This window comes from Protopterus annectens, chromosome 5.part0, assembly GCF_019279795.1.
Source record: "Protopterus annectens isolate FY-2018-M chromosome 5.part0, PAN1.0, whole genome shotgun sequence".
Taxonomy (NCBI): domain Eukaryota; kingdom Metazoa; phylum Chordata; order Ceratodontiformes; family Protopteridae; genus Protopterus; species Protopterus annectens.
The window spans coordinates 978,568,729-978,589,328 of NC_056735.1; the positions used below are offsets into that span (position 1 = coordinate 978,568,729).

At 40.8% G+C, this 20,600-nt stretch overlaps 1 protein-coding gene across 1 annotated transcript in view; it reads right to left on the bottom strand.

Annotated features, from left to right (window-relative positions):
- The window catches only part of RIPK4 (receptor interacting serine/threonine kinase 4), a 290,197-nt gene that overhangs the window by 5,269 nt on the left and 264,328 nt on the right, over positions 1–20,600 (bottom strand). The window contains exons 5-7 of the mRNA XM_044072734.1: positions 17,512–17,670; positions 8,996–9,096; positions 201–462 (exon numbers count right to left, since the gene is read on the bottom strand). Coding sequence (XP_043928669.1) covers positions 201–462; positions 8,996–9,096; positions 17,512–17,670 — 522 coding nt within the window. The remainder of the gene's footprint in view (positions 1–200; positions 463–8,995; positions 9,097–17,511; positions 17,671–20,600) is intronic.

The following is a 20,600-nucleotide window of genomic DNA, read 5'->3' on the forward strand; positions in this document are numbered from 1 at the left end:
AAATACACAACCACTCCTTAAAGTGGACGATAACCTGAATTATTTTTTTTTTTTATTCCAACAAATGATACCATTCCTCTGTACTGTAGCTTTGGTGATAATAGGAAGGTGTACACTAAACAAAAAGTGCAATATACATAAATACTCAAGCATTTCACTTTTTGCAGCTTAAACATCAAAAAATAGCTGGACCAGCTTACCATTTCCAGAATTTTCCCTCTCAAAAGACAGAGAAATAGAACCCCTGGATGAAAAGGCAGAATCCACAGATGAAACTCCAGAGAGGCGTTTACAGCTGCTTGTAGTTTTGGATTCTGAAAAATGCTGGCTCAGGTCTTCTGGGCATGGTTCCATTGTCTGTGAGATACCCGAATCCAACCTGGACAAGAGCTCTGAAAGGCTGTAGTCTTTATCATCAAAAGGAGAAAAGGGTTGCTTCACTGGGGAGCGCATGGATATTTCCTGGAAAAAAAAAAAAGATGCTGTTTACAAATTTGAAAGTGAAAGGTCCATGGTTCGCGGAGTATCTATTTTAGCAAAGACAGAATTCTTGTCAAGTCCATCTGCAGAGCCACACGTGATGTGTGCTTGATGACAGCATAAAAACACAAACTAAAAGCTGTAACAACTTCATTTCTCTAAGTTATCCTTCAAAACCTCATCTTTGGACTTATATAGTAGTAAACAATTACTTTTTTTTGGTGTTCCTATCAGCTATTCTTTAAAACTGAAATTTATCTAGAGAAATGGAATATTTAAACCTGTTGCATCTGTAAGTAAGGTATAGTTTTGTAGACAACTTATTATAATAGTAGGTGTTCAAATCTGATCACTGTTGCAGCCTTTACTATAAGGAAATTTCATGTGGGTTGAGGTGTGATGTCCAGTTTAATTTTCAGAGATGGACACCTTTCTCCCACGGCTGGGCTGACTTCAGTATACCTCAGATGTCTTCACACAGCTATTACATACCACTTCTGCTATCTGTTTTTCTTTTTTCTTGCCCATCTAGATCACTACCAGCATAGAATTCAACAATTAACACCCGGAACCTCAGACCCACTGGTCAGCTGGTGAACCTCATGAAGGATAAGGTGCAATCCAAGTAATGGTGGGTAGAAGGGAAGGAAAGTGGGGAACCACCTCAGCCCTAGTTACCCAAAGCAAGAGTGGGGAAAGGTAGAAGGAAACAAATACTGCAACAGTGACCACATTCAGAAATTTACCATTGTTACTGTCCATACAACTGTACTATGCTCATTGTATGAATCACTGTTGCAGTCATCACTGAAGGAAAGACTCCCAAATCAGCACTACCCAGGCAGTAGTCAGTAGACTAGTGCAAGAGGAAGAACAGATCATGTCTCTCAGGGTGTCAGAGGCAAACCCTGCTTTTGATTTGGAAGCCATACTTAGACTGTAGTGCTTTGAAAAGGTGTGAACAGAAGAACATTTGGCTGCTTCATAAAGCAGTAGTTGTTGTCGTGTCCCTAGAAGACTGGGGTTTGACCCTTCCCTGTACTGACTTCCCATTGGCTTTGTAACAAAAATGCATGATTAGACACAACTAACCCTAGCCTGCTCTCGGCAAAGAGACTATTACTTGTTCTGATTTTCTGATAAATTATCTTCACAGAACCAAAGCTATCAATTATCTGTGACTGCCCAATGAGTGCAAGAGTCATTCCTCTTGTAGGGAATCAAACAGGTAGATTGATAGTTCAACTAACGGCTAGTTCTGTAACAACCTTAGGCATGAGGAAGGGGGTTAGGATCACCCTGATTATGTGGAACATAAACTAAGACTCTTTGTACTTCAATGCCTGAACTTCTGATACCCTCCAGGCAGAGGTAAGTGAAATAAGGAATACAGTTTTCTAGATCAAGAATTTCAGGATTACAGATGTTAATGGTTCAAATGGCAGCAATATTAGTTTCCATAACGCATAATTCAGGTCCCAGGCTAGGACCAAGTACAAACTGGGTTGCATATGATGAAGGACACCCTTTAGAAAATGCCTCACTTTTGGCCTGGATGCCACTGGCCAGGCAGCTAGATATGGCAAATAAATGTACTTTGACTGGAGTATAAAGGAAGCTTGTATGAAACAGCTGGGAGAGATATGGGGGGAGTGGACACAGGCACATTCCTCAGTACAGGCTGCTACTTTCTTCTTTGGAACCAGAAGGAAAGGTGCACTTGGCTCCATTTGACTAGGTACGACTTCCTGGTATTTAGCCAACTAGCCTTCCTCATAACTTTCAGCACACCCTTAGAGCAAAGGTGTACAAAGGGCAGCAAGGTTATGTCCTACAAGCTGTTACGTTCAGTATGTTCAGATAGCATGTCACAACCACAACCACGTGTCTCTCTCTTACACATGCACACACAATCAGACACACGCACGCACACACACATGCACACACACACACACACACACACACACGCACACACACACACGCACACACACATGCACACACACACATGCACACACACACATGCACACACACATGCACACACACATGCACACACACATGCACACACACATGCACACACACATGCACACACACGCGCACATGCACACAAGCACACGCACATGCACACAAGCACACACACACACGCACGCTATTACTACTACTACTACGTGCTAGTTGTGTACATAGCATATGAGCAAACCCAGTGTCTCTGAATGATGGATATTCACATATATTTTTATGTGTAAACAATTTATAATTGCAAATCAGTATCTTACAGTAATGGCATATGCTAGTACAAACCTGGTGCACCCCCATGTACATATGCTTTGTTGTCGTGAGCCCATTTGCCACATTCAAGCAATGGCTAACTATGAGAGTTTTCGAAGCTTCCCCAGAGAGAAATTCCCCAAATTTCTCCACTTTTGTGAAATGACTCTTTGTTGATGGTGCACTCCCTGTGATCTGCCTGCCTCTGCCAATTTCCTATATATTGTTCTTGGCTAGCAATATCATATCCTGTAGGGTAACTGTACTATTGTCCTATTTTAACTACTCAGAGAGCACTAATGTCCTACACTAGTCCCTGCCACACCTGGTTACAGAAGACCTTGTCTGCTTTTCAAGTATAAGCACCTGTTTTGAGTATGCAGGGCCTGTAGCAGTACCTCTGTCTCTGATGCAATGACTTTCTCCAGTCACTTCTGTTCCCTCAGTATTATAAGATGTGAACACCTGTAGATCAGCGTTTGCAAGCATAAGTATCCATGCCTGTTGACAGCTGTCTCTGCACTGTCCCCTGCCTCCACTTCGTGGTCACAGCCCTCTGTGCTCATATTCTGCCACCCCCATATATCACAGTGCAGTAACATTTGGCATGTTATCAATGCCTGCTGTCTGTCAGCACAGTCTGTGATCGATATAATGGAGATCTCATAGTCCCCATAGCATCTGTTGCAATCTGTGTGCATATACTATATTGATGCAAACCCTACATAGCAGGACAGTAACCTCTACTGAATTTGATAACTGCTCCATGTCAGGTTGAGCCCCTCAAGCAGGATTGCAACTATTCCTGCCCTTTTACATTTTCCCTGCAAGGGTGAGCAGATCTAGTAGGAATCTAACCTTTCCTAAAATTTTCCCTGTTCACTGTCTGTTTGAGCTCTGACTCCCCCCAGCAGCAGAAATACGTCCTACCTTGTGCCCTCTTCCATTTCAGGTTGGGCCCAACTAACATGTCTGTGTTCTGTCATGTTCTATGCTGTGACACCAAGTCAGTAACTGTCGCTGTTGCCTCATTGCACCCTTATATGTAGTCACTGCAGTCTTGATGCCCACTATTCAGTAGTCCAGTCGGCTGAGAGTTTGCCTGCATGGTAGAAATCTCTATTAACCTTGATATTCTGATTCTGTACTTGTTGTGATGCAGTCTCCAGCAATATGGTGATAACAGTTTTTGTCACAGTAAAATGGACCCTGTAGCACATTAATTATGCTACAGAAGTGATTCAGCACAGTCATCTCTGAATCACAGCTGTTAACAGCCACAGTCACAGTCAGTAATATCGTGTTTGCATCTACCTGTTCCCTGGTTGGGAGGCTGTGTCTACTGTGCATATGGGCACAGCCACCATTAAGTGCATATTATCACCTGGTCTTGCTGATGTTCCTTTTCTACTGGCATCACCCACTCTGGTGAGCAGTACAGGCACAAACAACTGACTAGCTTTACTAGTGGGAGATGGATCCAGTGTTACTGCAACCTTTTTGTGTTCTCGGTTTGATATTGGACACTCAGCCTGACACCTGTAGCACTAATTACTTTCTATTGTCAGGGATATGCTGTACCAATTGGTTTATGTTTATAGCAGCTGAAGAAATTAAAGCCATCAGCATAGTCTGACTAAGGAGAAAACTGTCTTCTCAAGTGGTTTGGTAGGTGAAGTTTACTTCTACTTGTACAGTACTATGTCAATAAAGTGCCGTACAAACATACTAATCTTTTCTATTTATTTCTCCAGTTTTCCTTAAAGTTTTGTGGTATTTTATGGCCGAGATGAATTTTTTGGGTGCTTATATTTAGTATGATGTTTTTATTGTATATTCTCATTATAGTTTATCAAGAAGATCTGACTGGGTTTGTTTACATTTGTTAGGATGACATCAATCTAGATTTTTTGGGGTGATTTAATCAACCTGCAGATACGATCTTATGATTTATATTTTTGTACATGATATTGATGTGCGCTTTGATTTTACTTACTTTGGGGGTCCAGGCTAACAGGCATAATATATGTGTTGGTGTTTATAATGTAAAAACACTTTTAATAACAGAAACTTTACTTTTACCTTCTCAGAAAATGTCAGGCTCAGAAACCTTATATGAGGCTGAACTGGAAACAATGTCTGGCAAGAAATTCTCTCACCCACCCCCCCACACCATCAATCTCCCCCTTCATATTCAACAGAGCCATTTGTTATGAAAGACAAGTCAAAAACAAAGACAAGGACCAGGTACACACAAAAATAGATATTTTAAAATAACACCCTAAAAGTAATGGAAGAAAGCACAATTGAAATTTGGATATGATATGATAACTGCTAACTGGACCTTCACCTCCTAATTATTTAATTTGGGAATGGTTTACCTTGTTTCCTCATAACCGGCTAGCTCAGTTTCTTTGGGAGTACTTCTGTAACATATTACATATCTAATTATATGTCTCTGCTTATTTGCTCAAGAATTCTGGACAAGGGCAAATAGGAAAAATTTTAGACATTACTATAATCAACTTAAAAGTTAATAGGACAACAGGTTTTGCATCACCATGATTTTTTCGAAAAAAATATGAAACTCTACTTTATAGTATTATTTACCGTCTGTAATCCTCAGTGGTTTACCAGAAAACAAACAAAATCTAGGAACACAAAAAATACAAAAGAGGAAAAATCAAGGACATTTTGAAAAATATGTGACAGTTAAGAGGCATGTATCTGATCTACAGCTCTATTTTTAGTTACCTTAAGCTATAACTCCTTGGTTCCAAACAATTTAGATAATTGTTTTTATTAAGGAGCAGCTGAGGTGAATGAAATGCAAGTTATAAGGTGAAAACCCAGGATCCAAACAGATAAAATTGGAGAAGACAAAGAAAAGGAAGAGAGAAACTACTACCGGAAAAGGACTATCACAAGAAGAGTTACCTACAGTGGAATAGTTACTCAAGTGCAAAGGACAAATTAAACTATGGAAAAAGGATTCTTATTTGGGATGGTCTTGTTTCATTTAACACTACTCAGGGGAGAAAGTAGCAGAAAAGCCAGCGAATCAAACAAACCCATATTTATTTGCGTGTTTAATTAAAAACTACATCAAAGTGATGCCTCCAGGTGCATCTGCGGTGAATTCCTACTGACTTCTCCAGGTGTCAAACATTTCCTGTTCATATTTGCATCAATTATTCCAAAACCATGCTATGTACAACGTTTTAAAAGATTTCATCTTAAAGTTTACACAATGGCAAACTTAACTGCATTAATATTTGACCTCTGTCTATTGCAGGTAAATAGATACTAACTGTTGTTTTTTTTTTATGATATTAAATTTATGTAGATATAATTTTCACATTTTTCTAAATATCTCAACAGCCAAGTAACACAGACAGACCTCCTTAGCTTCATATGAAAGTTCTCAGCTAGATGAATAAAATGCTGCTGACAGTATGTGTGTAACTTGAGTGGTTGCTGAGATATTGTAAGATGTTTACAAAATACTACAAATGTAATAGTTACTGTGACTTATAAAATTTGTTTGAGACCTAGAACCTAAATAATACTACCACTATAAAAATAGTTTGTGCTGAAGAGTTTGCCATTTCTACTTCTTTCATAATCCATGTGGTTCCAGAGATATGAATATTTGTTTAAAATGTGAGGACATACTTTTCTTCTGTCAAAAGGTTTAGGCTCCACCCACTGGAAGTTACAGTGCAAACTTCCTGAGCTCCACTGGACTGAATGAGTTAGCTCACTTACTCTTGTCTTCCTCGTCAGTGAGGTTTTACCCAATCTTAAGCTGTCGAATTAAGGAGTATGTTCAATATTGAAAATGTTAAAGAATTTTTATCAAATATATCAAGTTTTTATTAAAAATATCAAGTTCTATTTCAAATCCAGATTTATTAGGTGTTACGAAGTGTATATGTTAAGTTCTAAATTGCCTTCCCTTGGGGATGGTCATTCATTTTGGCAGATGGTCGTTCAGCTACCTGTGCCATTTTTTTTTGCCAATTTTAGGCTTTCTTGTGCGGTGACTCGAGCCAAACCTTTGGATGAGGTCATAGCATCTCACTTGTAGGGAATGAGGTTAAAAATGCCAAAATAGCTAGGATCTAAAATCCCCATGAGCCAGGTCTCTCAGTTTGAAGTCCTGGTTCTAAAGCCTATTAGTGTGGGTATTCTCTGTCGAACCTGTAGGTAAAGAGGTTAAAACAGTAGCAAATTGTTAAGAGCAGAAATCTCAGTTACAAATCTCGGAGATCGTTCGTTAAAACTTTGAACAGACTGCTTCCTTTGAAGATACCAATAACCTACAATTTAGAGCTTAACATATACATTTCATGACACCTAATAAAGCTGGATTAGATAATAAAACTTGATATGTTTAATAATAACTTGACATTTTTAATAAAGATTCTTTAATGTTTTCAATATTGAACATACCCTAAATTCGACAGCTTAAGATTGGGTAAAACCTCATTGATGAGGAGGATGGGAATGAGTTAAGCAGTAATTTTTCTTTTATCCCCTACCTTTAGGAGGGCAGTTCTCACTCAGCTGGGACACTGCTTTTGTTCTGGACCTATGTGTTTAATTAAGTAAATCTACAAAGCACAAGTGCCTCTTTTAAACAAGACCCAGGAGCACTGTCTGGTTAAAGTGAATTGCTCAATCACATGGAATGCAAATAAATACTAAAGGGAATCAAACTCCAGACTGCCTGATGAAGCCATAGCCATTCTTACCATTAACCCTCTTTGATATAGTACACATACCGCACAAACTACAAACCAGGCTGTCAGTTTGTATGTACTTACAGAGCAGGTGAGGCACATCAGCGGGTTCAAAGCACATTAGGTGACAAAAATCAGGTAACCTGCCAAACGGACACTGCCCAGACGACATTCAAATGTGTGAGTCTGTTCTTAGAAAACTAGAGTAAACCTTACTGGTTCACAGACCAAGAGAAATATGCCAGTTCACAAAATTTAGAGCAATGAGATTGAGGGAAAGAAACAAAGACCTTCTAGTTCATTCCTAGAGTAAAAATGTGTGCATGCAGAAATGGCAATCTTCATGAAGATGTGCACACATTCATGTGTGCTTGTGCTCACAGTAAAGAAAAGTAAACACAAAATATTCCATAATTATAACTAAGCACAAAAATATTTAGTAATTATTACAAAGGATAAGAGTAAGACTCCATGATTAGATATCGCTTGCGTCATGCCAACTGTTCCTTCTGTTCCTTAAAGTATACATGCATTGGTATTGGTATATTTACAAAGCAACTACCTGTGCACCAAAATTCATGTGCAGTGAAGTCAGCAACAATAAACCAGCTCTGACGGACACAGAGATTGATGCCTGGCTGTACCACCAGTGGCCTGCATTCAGGATGGGGATTCAAATGCTGAAGGAACTGGCCAGGAGGTAGGGGAGGTAGTAGCCAAATGCATAGACAACTGTCTGAGGGAGACAGTCTTGGCTAAGTCCCTCTGTTCAAGCTCCACCTGGAAGACAGACAGATGCTGGATCGAGCATGAAAGTGGATCTGACAGATATGTGCTGTGACCTACCAAGCACTGCTCCACTCTGAAGCACCAGTATGCTTGTTGGTTAGTATAGGTGAACTGAAATATGGGCAACCTCTTCAGTGAGCACGGAGAACACCACCTGCTCATATCCCTACTGACCAGTTATTACTGTGGTGCCCATCATTTTGCTGTCCAAACCACCAGAGTGCCGGCTCCAATCTGAGGGATATGCTGGATTTAGAGGACAGTAAGAACAGAGGAGTGATGGGGGCAAGGAGATGGTCATAGTACACAAGCTGAAGGTACAGTAAGATAAACTAGTGGAAGTGGCCAAAATGAGGAAAAAAAATAACATAAAAAACAAAACTCAGCAGCCCTGACATTTGGCAATCTATGCTAACACTACTCTGCAGTAAAAATACAGGGAAGAATAAGCATATGTACATGTATGTATGAATGTAGATATATACATACACACACACAGACATATATGCGTGTATTGAAAAGAATCATATGAAATAATGCAAATTTAATGTAGTGCTCATGTTGCTAAAAGGCATGTGTATCAGGCACTGCAGTGCAGCTTACCATAGTCTTTACCTTTATTTGCATAATTAAAAGAATCAGGTCATGTGAGGCATACAAGTGAACAGCCAACATGAAGCTTTGTCAAAGGAGACTTGGAACAACAAAACCCTTACCTCGCGGTCGTTATCTGGGGAAGTAACGTTTTTCTCCAGCAAAGACTCTACTGATTCTTCCTGAGGTTTGAAACACAGGTCCTCTGTTTCAGAAGTGATAACTGCATGAAACAATAAATTATCAGGGTCAGTAGCATGCAAGATGGCAACACTGATTAATGTAACATGTTAAATAAAACCTTTTGAAAACACTTGCATACTAGAATTCACTGAGCATAGCTTCTGTCATTGCACAAGCATATTTCACTGCCAAACGAACAAGTTTCATCAGTGAGCCATGTAAACCTATAATGAGGGTATAATGGACCTAGAAATGTTGTGGAGACCTGGTGCAGGTTACACACCTATAGGGAGATTATAATGTACCTAGAAACATTGTGGGGACCTGAGGCAGGTTACAAAAATAGGGTGTTTAAAATGAAAACAAAGAAACATACTACAAGAGAATCTCTCAAACCAAAATTACATTTGCATCACTTTAAATCAGACTTAAAAAGTGACCTCTCCCTTATTCTACGCAAATCAATAATGCAAGCAAATAGCCTAAAGTCTTAAATTGCAGCAGAGTGCTGCTATGTAACACAAAACAGAAAGGCTGTCCAACACTGAAAGATGTTTTCAGTTTTAACATGATTTCCTATAAGAGTGCCAAGGAGGAGGAAAACTATGGTATACTGAGTGCACCTATTCCTCGGTATCCTGTCATTCCTTTTGTGTGCTTTGCCAAGTAACTTTAAATTTGCCTGATGACTTGTACTATATCACAGCCACAGGCAACACATACAAGAACCTTGCTGCCCTCTTCATGAAGTAATACTCATCAGTGCTAACTTATACCTCACCACTTACCACTCATCGCTCTCCTGGGAAGTAGTTTCACTTATTCCTAAACAATGCAGTGTGCCCAGATCACATTTCCAATTTAATGTATAAATGCCCACTCAGGTCTCTACCCTTACTCCAGCTCTTTGTGCCATTCATCATTTTGTAATTCTGGATTAAATATTTTTAAATCGGCCTATTTTCCGTTTGCCTTCAAAATTATACACAATACTCCATTTGAGAAGGCTAAACTGTGGTAATGACATTTCTGGTTCATCATTAACCATATTTTACCACTTGTATTACTAACCAAAGTGTAGAGGCTTATGGTACTGGCTACTGGGTTACAGCCTTCACAAATGTAAAATGTAAAAAATAAATAAACAATCTATTTGTTTTAATTTAAAAATGTCTATTTTCTCATTTCAGGGGATTGGAGCTGTTCATATGGTCTGTGTGGTATGTTCAGAGTTCTGATTTCTCCTAAAAAGACAAAAAAAGAAACAACAGAGAATAAGGTGATTATACCTTATGACATGCTTTCCTACCATTTTTGTATTGTTTTTGCCCCATGCCTGCCAATTATAAAACCTCCCTTCAATCAAGTACTACCTTGTCCAAGGGGTCTGTCATACGTGTAGCCCTGAGAGTATGTTGTGCTCTTACCAAACAGTAGTCCTGCAATGACTGAGACAACTACAACAACTGAATTACACAAAAAACAAGGAATCCAAACAAGAAATAAAAAGCTACATACAATATATACAACAATAATTAAATAGATAATGGCAGGCTGGAATAATATTAAAATACTCAGCCAGCAAAAAGGAGACATAAATGAGCTGGCACATTGTAAAACTAACTCTAGTGCCTTTATGTAGCTTTGTAGCCAAGAATTCCTTTAGGGGTTCACCTTAGATAGAACTTTAAAACACAATGTAGTTAAGGATAAGAATTTAAAAACGAAGCCAATTTAGGGCTCTTGGATCTAACAAATTTTTTTGTTATGTAGAATTTCATCAGCATAAAAATAATCGCAAAGGTTTTCAAAACACTGCGGTCTAATTTGGTCTTAGGAGGAATATGGAGCAGTGTAAATTGCCATGTTACTATTAAATCTCTGAAAACCTGCATTATTTATTTTTTGCTGAAGAGTAGACCATAAAAGACGTAGATATATACAACCCCAAAATATGTCTAAATAAGTCAGCTTCATTTATCATTATCATTACACACAGAAAATACAGTTGTGTACACTTACCATAAATGTAGATGTTCAAGTGTATTCACTGTTGCAGTCATCACATTTGGGTTATCTGCCTGCAGGTAGCCCTCAGCCAGCCTGAATACCAGAGTCTTCGGATTTCTGCTGGATGCTGTCGCCTCTTCCTTGACGTCAGGTCGTCAGCGGTATAAAACATGCAGCCGACGCCATTACATCAGTTTTTCTTGTCCCAAATGTCAGGTGCCCCCACAATAGGAAGCAATTATATGGTATGGAATACCCCCAGCAAAAAGCAAATACACGAGATATAATGTATACCACACAAGGAGGAAAAGTAGAGCCAAGAGAAATCAGGGGGCTAGAGGGTAACCAGGACTGCAACAGTGAATACACTCGAACATCTACATTTATGGTAAGTGTACACAATTGTACTATGTTCTTCGTGTTTCACTGTTGCAGTCATCACATTTGGGTTGATTCCAAAAGCTAAGGAAGGGTAGAGGCAGTTAAAGAGCATTAGGGCTAGCAATCAGCAGTAAGTCTGCTGTGGCAAATCCAGCTCTGGATTTAGAAAAGATAGGCAGGTGGTAATGCTTGGTGAAAGTGTGTACAGAGTTCCAGGTAGCAGCTTCCAGGATGTCCCTGGTAGGGACTCCTCTGAGAAATGCAGTAGAGGTAGATGCAGCCCTGGTGGAATGTGATCTTATCCCCTGTGGGGTAGGTTTTCCATGGTGCTTGCAGCAGAAATGGATGCAATGGGCTATCTATTTGCAAATGGTTTGCTTTGAAATGGCCTTCCCCTCTGCCCCTGCAGCAAAGCTAACTAGCAGCTTGTCAGAATTTCTGAGAGGCTTAGTTCTATCCAAATAGAATCTAAGCTGTCTCTGCACGTCCAGAGAATGCAGTATCCTTTCCCCCTTACTTTGAGGATTAGGGAAAAAAGTATGCAAATGAATTGACTGACTTAGAGCCACACTAGACACCACCTTGGGCATAAAGGATGGATTAGTCCTGAGGGAAACCCTGTCCGCATGGAAGATAATGAAGGGTTCCACTGCCATGAAGGCCTGCAGTTCAGACACTCTTCTAGCAGAAGTGATGGCTAGAAGTAAGGCTGTTTTCCAAGAAAGGAATTTCAACTCTGCTGTAGCAGCTGGTTCAAAGGGGGGAAGAGTGAGTTTTTCCAATACAAAGTTAAGGTCTTAGGCTGGAGTGGGAGCTCTCCTGGGTGGTGGTGGGGTCTTAAATTTTTGGTCTCTCTAAGGAATTGTTTTAAAAAGGGATGAGAGAAGAGGGGAGGTTCAGTATTATAATGTGCTGAAATGGCAGAGACATGAATCTTAATTGAAGAGAAAAATAGGCCCTTGTGGAGCATTTCTGTTAATCTAGAATATGAGGTAAGCTGGGCACCATTGTGCCCATCCCCCTGAGCCTGGCTCCAGGAACAGTATATTTTCCACTTTTCTGAATAGGATTTTCTAGTACTAGGCCTCCTTGCCTCAAGAATGACATCCAGCACCTACTTAACTGAGGGCTGCTAGAGGTGAGCTCAGGGAATTATCCAGGCTGCAAGGTTCAGGGTTTGAAGCTGAGGCTGCAGAATCTGGCCCGCCTGCTGGGACAGCATGGAAGGGGGTCTGAGGAAGGTGCCATGGTTGCAGCACTGTCAGTGTGTGAAAGAGGGTACCAGTGCTGGCATGGCCAGTCTGGGGAAATCAGGATTGTCCTTGGCTTGTCCTGTTTAATCTTTAGTAGAACCTTCGAGAGGAGAGGCAGAGGGGGGAAAGGCATAAATTGAGAGGCTTTCCCAGGTAAAGGATGGGGCATCCACTTTCCAAGCTTGACTGTGGGGAGCTCTTATGCAGAATATGTTCAACTGGTAGTTCTGAGGGGAGGCAAACAGGTCTACCTCTGGTGTCCCCCATTTGTTCCTCAAGAGCTTGAATATTTAGGGTTCCAGTTTCCATTCATGTGGGTCCATGAGATTTCTGCTTAAGTCGTCTGCCAGTGAATTTAGTTTGCTTGGCAGGAATTGAGCTTGCAGGTTCACTTTGCAGCTCAAGGCTGTGTTCCATAGAGCCATGGCTAGTCTGCAGAGTGGGTGGGAATGGGTTTCCCTGCTGCTTGTTTATGTATCACATGACTGTAGTGTTGTCTCTCTTTACCAATAGTTGACCTGGAACAATAAGGTCTTTGAAGGTTGTCAGAGCATTCTGTACAACTAACATTTCTTTTTGATTGATATCCATTTGCCCTAAATGCACTGCCTTGTCATGTGAGCTCCCCATGCATAGTCTCATGCGTCTGTTGTTAGGGTTTGGGCAGCAGGGGGTAGAGTGAAAGGAAGTCCCTTGTTGTGGTAGCAAAAGGAACTCTGCCCTCAGACAAGGAATGATAGGAATCATTGTTTCCAGGTCCTGAGAATATTGACACCATAGACTTTTTAGATACCACTGAAGTTTCCTCATATGCAGTCTTGCATATGGAATTAACAGAATGCAAGAGGCCATGAATCCCAGAGCTTGCAGGATTTTCATTGCAGATAGCTGGGTTTTTGTGGCCAGTAGGTTGAAGTAGGTTGTCAAATAAACTTGTTTCTCCAGAGTGAGTAATGCCATCTGGGAAGTTGTGTTCAAGCTTGCACCTAGGAATACAATCTGTTGGCAGGGTACTAGGTGTGATTTCTTCTCGTTGATGGTGTACCCCAGTGAGGTTAGAAGTCTCTTTACAAATGCCAGATGTTGTAATAGCAAGTCCTGACTTTTTGCCTGAATCAGGCAATCGTCCAAGTATGGCTAAATCTGAATATTTCTTTGCCTGCAAAATGCAATGGCTGGAGCTAGGCACTTTGTGAATACCCTGGGTGCAGTAGATAAGCCAAAAGGAAGTGCAGAGAACTGATAGTGCATGGAGCTTGCCCTGAAACGTAGGTATTGTCTGCATGATTCCCTTATTGGGATGTGCAGGTAAGCTTCCTTTAAGTCTAGGGTTGCCAGCCAGGCATCCTTGGCTAGCATAGGGAGAAGCTGTTGAAGAGTAAAGCATTTTGAATTAATTTTGGAACCACCAGAAAGGTGTTGAGAGTAGACAGGTCCAGGATAGGACACCAGGAGTTTTCTTTTCTGGGAACCAGAAACAGTCTTGAATAAAAACCTTGTCCCATTTGTTCATCTGGGACAGGTTGAATAGCCCTGATACTGAGGAGAGAGAGCACTTGTTTTGGGGCCTCCGCCCACTGATTTGGGGGGAAGTCTGGCCATCCCTTTGGGGTTGGGAGTGAGTGGAATCTGTTTCCTAGGGAAACTATGTTTAAAATCCATTTGCCCTGGGTAACGAGTTCCCAGTTTCTTGTATGCAGGACAAGCTTTCCTCCTAAGGGAGCAAGTAGTTGAGCAGGGCTTGGAAGAGTTAAGGATAAGTCATTGTGCCATTTTTCCATAGGGGGAAGGCTTACTACTCCCTGCTTTGGAAGTGGGAGCCCCCCACTGCTTAGATCTGTGCATAGCCTGAGACTGAAGTCTTGGTAGTCTGCTGCTCCTGGGTTTAGACTGAGAAGGCTTGGAAGGGACTGGAAAAGACCAGTTCTTTGAAGGCCAATGCCTACTGAATCTAGGAGGCTGTACTTGTAAAAAATCTTTAACAGTTTGCATGGATTTTGCTTTTTCCTCCATCCTTTTAAGGATTTCTGCTTTGTTGCCAAAAAGGCAATCTTGGTTTAAGGGTGCATTTAGTAATTTAGCTTTAACATGATCTGGCAAGTTTTGTTCCTTAAGCCAAGCATGACTTCTAAGTAAAGACCCAGTGACAGCAGCCCTACAAGATGCTTCTAAAGCATCAAAACCACATTGCAAAGTATGTTTACCAACTTGTTCAGCAGAATGCATCAACTCTTGCAAATCTTTGTGTTCAGCACAGTCAGGAATCAACATCAACTTCTGTTTATGTAGTCCCATAATATGCTGCTGATACTTTAACATATGAAACTGGCAATTTAAAGCCCTAATGGCCAAAGTAGCAGAATTGTATACCTTCTTATCCCATCTGTCTAAAGCTCTAGAGTTCCTATCAGAAGGGGTAGGATTTTTGGCAGTAGTAGCCTTAATGCCTTTTGGTCCTTGGGAAATAGTCTCTGGATCCGCGGTAGGATTCTTGAAGAGGAATTTGTGAGAGTCAGATACTCTGTAGTACCTGTCTGGCTTCCTGGGAGCTGGAGGCAAAGTCTCTGGGGTAAGGCTGGATTCCAAGAAAACATCATCTACAATCACCAGAACAGGAGGGACAGCTAGAGGCCTGTGTTGAGGCAGGAGTAAAAATTCTCTTAAGTCTCTTTTTGGAGTCAGATTAGTCCTGGCTTTCCCAGTGGAAATGCTACCTAAGGGTATGCAAGGTCTCACCAAAAGAAAAATCTTCTGGAGGGGAAGCAGAGGGAATGAAATCCTCTGCATCAGAATCCTCATAAGTAGATAAGGGTAAATCCTGGTAGTCAGAAGGAACAGAGATATCAGATTCCTGATCAGAAGAATCAGAAAAAAATTCAGTTCTAGGTCTCTTAGAGGGGGAAGGCTGGCTTCCCCTAATTAAGGTAATAAGGTCCTCAGCCATTCTAATCATTTGTTTTTGAGGTCCATAGGCCTGAGAATGCGGTTTGGTCGTCGGTTTTCTAGGCATAGTGCGAGCTTTAGGCCTGAGGAATTTGGTATTCTTAGCTTGAAAAGAAGTCGTCAGTTTAATATGAAAATTGGTAGGCCTGAATACACCCTCAGAAACCGGTGCCTGCACAGCGGCTCTGGACCCATCCAAGGTAGAGACATCTGCAAGTTCCATAGTCGAAGCATCATCTCACGGCATATCGGACTCTGAATGGGTCTCAGTAGAGGCCTGCAAATCTGTAGAAGCGGGTATCAGTGGCTGCAAAAGCACCTCACTGAGTACCGGCAGACTGGCGACTAGCTTAACGGAAGCATCGTCAGCAGTGTTGGACCTATGCAGTTTGTCTCTGTCTTTATCCTTTTGTTTTTTCGGAAGATCAGTAGTCAGATGGCTTAAAGCCATTTTGGAGTACGGCGATCAAGAACGGAAGTATTTAGCCACAAAAATAGCCAGACGACAAATAGTTTGGGCGTTGAACAAGGCACAAAACCAACAGCGAGGGCCTAAACAGGTGACGCAGTAAAAATGAAAATCTCTATGAGGTATTTGCTTTCCACAGGCAAGACAATTGTTAATTTTTTCTGACATCAGTTAGAAGAAGAAAAAAGGATCCCCAACGGGGTACTTATCTTTTCGAAGACTTCAGGTCTGAAACAAAAAACAAAAATTTCAGAGGTCGGCCGACTGGTACTTGTGAACTGCTTCTGCTTCAGGCACTGCACGACAAGAAAGACTGATGTAATGGCATCGGCTACATGTTTTATACCCCTGATGACCTGACGTCAATGAAGAGGTGACAGCATCCAATGCAGAAATCTGAAGACTCTGGTATTCAGGCCGGCTGAGGGCTAGCAGCAGGCAGATAACCTAAATGTGATGACTGCAAAAGTGAAACATGAAGAACATCATTTAGGATAAATATCTGGGCAAAACTTTGTTTTTTTTTTTTTTGTTTTTTTTTTTTAAAGAAGGGGTGGAATAAGCATGATTCGTTATTATAAACTGGGTGAAATAAAGTTTCTTTAAAGGTATATCTTTTAAGTTACTTTTAATTAACATTGATTTATTAGCTTCACTATTCAACTGATCATATTGTTGGATCCAGTATGTAGAAATAAGATATTCTTCCTGGAACTTAAAATTGACAGTTACCTTACAGGAATTTGATATGGCTTTAAGAGCGTGTGCTTTATTTTTACCAAACCACACCCTAATGCAAGAGCTATATATGTCTCATCATCGTAAGTGAACAAGAAGAAAACAAGGCAAGAACATGGTTATTGCAATAATTAACTTTTGTAGTGAGCACACTACTTCATAAAATAGTTATTTCAACAGAAATAGAGTTTTCAACAGTACAATAAGGAAGTCATTGTTTCAAAATATCTGCATGTTTGATATCGAGCATTCTTCACTGAAAAAGAACTCCCAGAAGTCATGCAAGTGGTGGGAAAGTTAATCCACAGCAGCAAACTGCAATGATGGGTTTCAAACTGGATCTCATGTTTCCACACTTGGACATCGGGAGATCTTTTCTTTAGAGTGACTTGGCTACTTTATTCCTAACATGCTAGCTGAAATAATAAAGAAATTGCTTTCACGATCAACAGCCAGCAGCCAGGTATTTATTGAAACTCACATGATGCTCATTTACCCTCCTGGTTTTCTGCAAGTGAATCCATTCATTCATTCCATTCATTCATTCAGGTTTGGTTACTTGACCAGAATCTGCTCGGTATAATTAGTCTGTCCATGCCATTTATAAATTGTATAGCCACACAGTCATTGTAATTAGTACTCAAGTTTACATACGTCTCACCTTGAAATGTGGGTCTCTTATTAGGTGACTCACTCCAGCACTTCTGCATAAGGCTTATTAACTTGGTGCAAGATTTTACCTTTGATTTGGGAATTGCCGACAAGTCTGGACGGAGTCCACTCACCACTTTGACCATGATATGCAAAATATTCTTCTCATCTGGAAGGAAAAGGTATAGGTTTTAGCATCTGTGATAATGTACAATGGAGGTGTAAAGTGTGTCTCCTTCAAGCTGCCCGCTGCCCCTCTTCCTTTATAGTTGCCTGCTTTTTTTTTTCAGGACATATAGTTCTAAAACAAAACTGGCTAGAGCTTGTCCCTACAAGAAGACAGAAGCTGAGCTATCTTTTATGAGACTAAACTGAACACATCCTCCTATTTGGTTGAAATAAAGAATCTGAACTTTCATTTGTTGTTTGAACATCTCGAGTTTATGTAACTTAAATTATTTGGTTTATTATATATTGTCAATGTAGAATCTGAATCTGCAAAACCAACAAGCCTGATGAATTTGGTAAACTGCATATGGTTACAAAGGTAGGAAAGACTACAGACTTCAATGTTTGTATTTAGATTTGAGAAGATGCTGTGAGGTACTTTCCTTATTTCTTTTATACAGTGGCCTTGAAGTGTCAGGGGAAGTATGTATTTTTATTAAATGCTGTTGTAACACAAACATACAGTTTAATGAGAAAACTGCTACATCTAGGAGAGACAGACAGTAAGGAAACTGAAGCAACAGTTAACTTGATAAAAAAGACATTTTATGTCAATAAGTAATGCCACTTATGAAGCCACTCTGGTGGCACAGAGAGATAAAATCTAGACCACATCGCAGTCGACCCGGGTTCATTTAGCAGCTGAGATAACTGATGGAGCAGTGGAGAGGAAGGTTGTGCCCATCTAGGGGAAGGGTGACGTGCTTGGGTGCACAAAGTGATGATAACTTCCTGGTGGAGGCTGTGAAGCCAGTTGTGATGTTATTCAACAGAGACATGGGGCAGCATGCATACATCGGCTCCATTTGTAAGTGTGGAGCAGTTTGGCACAGGAGATTGTCAGGGTACACATCAGGGACAACTGTGGTAGGTCATAAGGAAATCTCTCAGCTGAAGAATGAACAGCATTACCCCCTAGGCACCCTTAGGTTCCACATTAAGAAAGTAATGCAATAAAGTACTTCCTAAAGTATTTTAAATCACAATCAATCCCATATGCTTAGATGGAAAATTGGTAACAGTCCAGGGGTAGACTGGAGTGACAGGTAGACCCAATAATGGATGTGGGCCACTGGGATGGCTGTCAAGATGACATAAGGTATGGGAAAAAAGAGATACAAAAATGCACTTATGTTTGCATATATCCAATTTCTGAGGCTTACATTTTTTGGGTTGTCACACCATTGTACTTAGATTTAAACATTCTCAGTATTCATTCCTCATTCTCTTCCTTTACCCACTTTAATACTCTATACAAATTTAAAGAAGCAGAATAAACAACTGGATTTAGCAACCTCAATCCCCCTTCATCTTCACTCATAGGTTCATAGGTAAGTACTAGGCTATCTGCCCGAGGGCATCTATAAGCCTAGTCAGAATGTGTTGGCTTTCACCACCCCCTTAGATTAGTTCCCTGTGCCTCTTTCCAGCAGAGCCATTAGTTCCCTGTGCCTCTGTGATCTGCAGTGATCCCTGGGGTAAATTTTCTGTTTCCCATCCACTTGTCAAGGTTTCTCTTGTCACAAAATGTCAGCAATATCAGCTCACACATCAGTTTTACAAGCCTGATAAAACTGCAATATCCTGAGCTTCAGTACAAGTATATATTTCAACATCATCAATTTCTCACAATTACATCAACAAAGCTAGAGATTACAAGACTTACATAAATGACAGATATGTTGTCCTGTTGAATGTTGACTATAAGTAAACCAGGTTTCCTCATTGGAAGAGTCTATTTTAATTTCTTTTTAAAACTAGTTTTTCTTTTCTGGGATCCATAATGTATGCCATAGTGCAGCAAAGCAGGAAGCGTGAAGTGTGTCATCAGATCTCATTATTGTACTATGAAAGAGTGAGGACATTTTTTGATTTTGTTTTTATTCAAGTGTTTTTGCATCACTATACATAAATGTCAGTACAATACTCGCTGCTTGGCTTTCTGACTTTAGCTGCAACTCTGCAGGGCATGTCAGGGAATTAGAAAATAAGTCCAAAGGCTAATGGACTTAAAAGAGAAATGATGATCATCAGTGAAGGCCTCTTGTGGCATTAAACAGCATTTCCTCAGTTGACTCATAATGCTTGACTGAAGAAGCATAGCTGGCTCTACTAATGCTCTGTGCCACTCCCACAAACAAGTGCTCCAACCCCCTCAGCTCTTCAAGTCTTCTTCTTCTTTTGGCTTTTCCCGGTTATGGGTCGCCACAGCGGATCACCTGTCCGCTCATGATTGGCAGTGGAGTTTTTACGGTGTCGAGTTGCCAGCCCGGCGCCCAACCTTCCACAGAAGGCACTTGCACTCACGCATAGGGCCAATTTAGAGCGTCCAATCCACCTATAGCATGTCTTTGGGATGTGGGAGGAAACCGGAGCACCCAGAGGAAAGTCACACGACCATAGGGAGGACATGCAGATTCTGCACAGAAGGCACCCCAGCCGAGAATTGAACCGGAGAACCTCTTGCTGTGAGGCAGCAACGCTAACCGCTGCACCACCGTGAAGAGCAGAAAATAAGTCTGCTCTTTTACTGGCACACCAAGCAGGTGGCCAGATGCATGGCACCTCCCATCCCCTCCTGCCTCAGCCATTCAGGTCTCATTTCTGTGCCCTGCCCTCAGCCCTCCTTCCTCAAACTTTAGTTAAAAAAAATCTTTTAAACTACAACAGCAGCAAACTGTTTGAGTTTATACCGTGGCTTCACAGAGCACTACAGAGCTCAGGTTATAGTTTAAAAAAAAAATTCTCTTTTAAACTGTAGCAAACTGCTAGAGGTTTATGCCCTGCAAGGAGAGCTATATTGTTCAGACTTTACTGCAAATGCACTATTATCTTTTAAAAGCTGCTATTGCACTAAAGAGCAATCTGGAT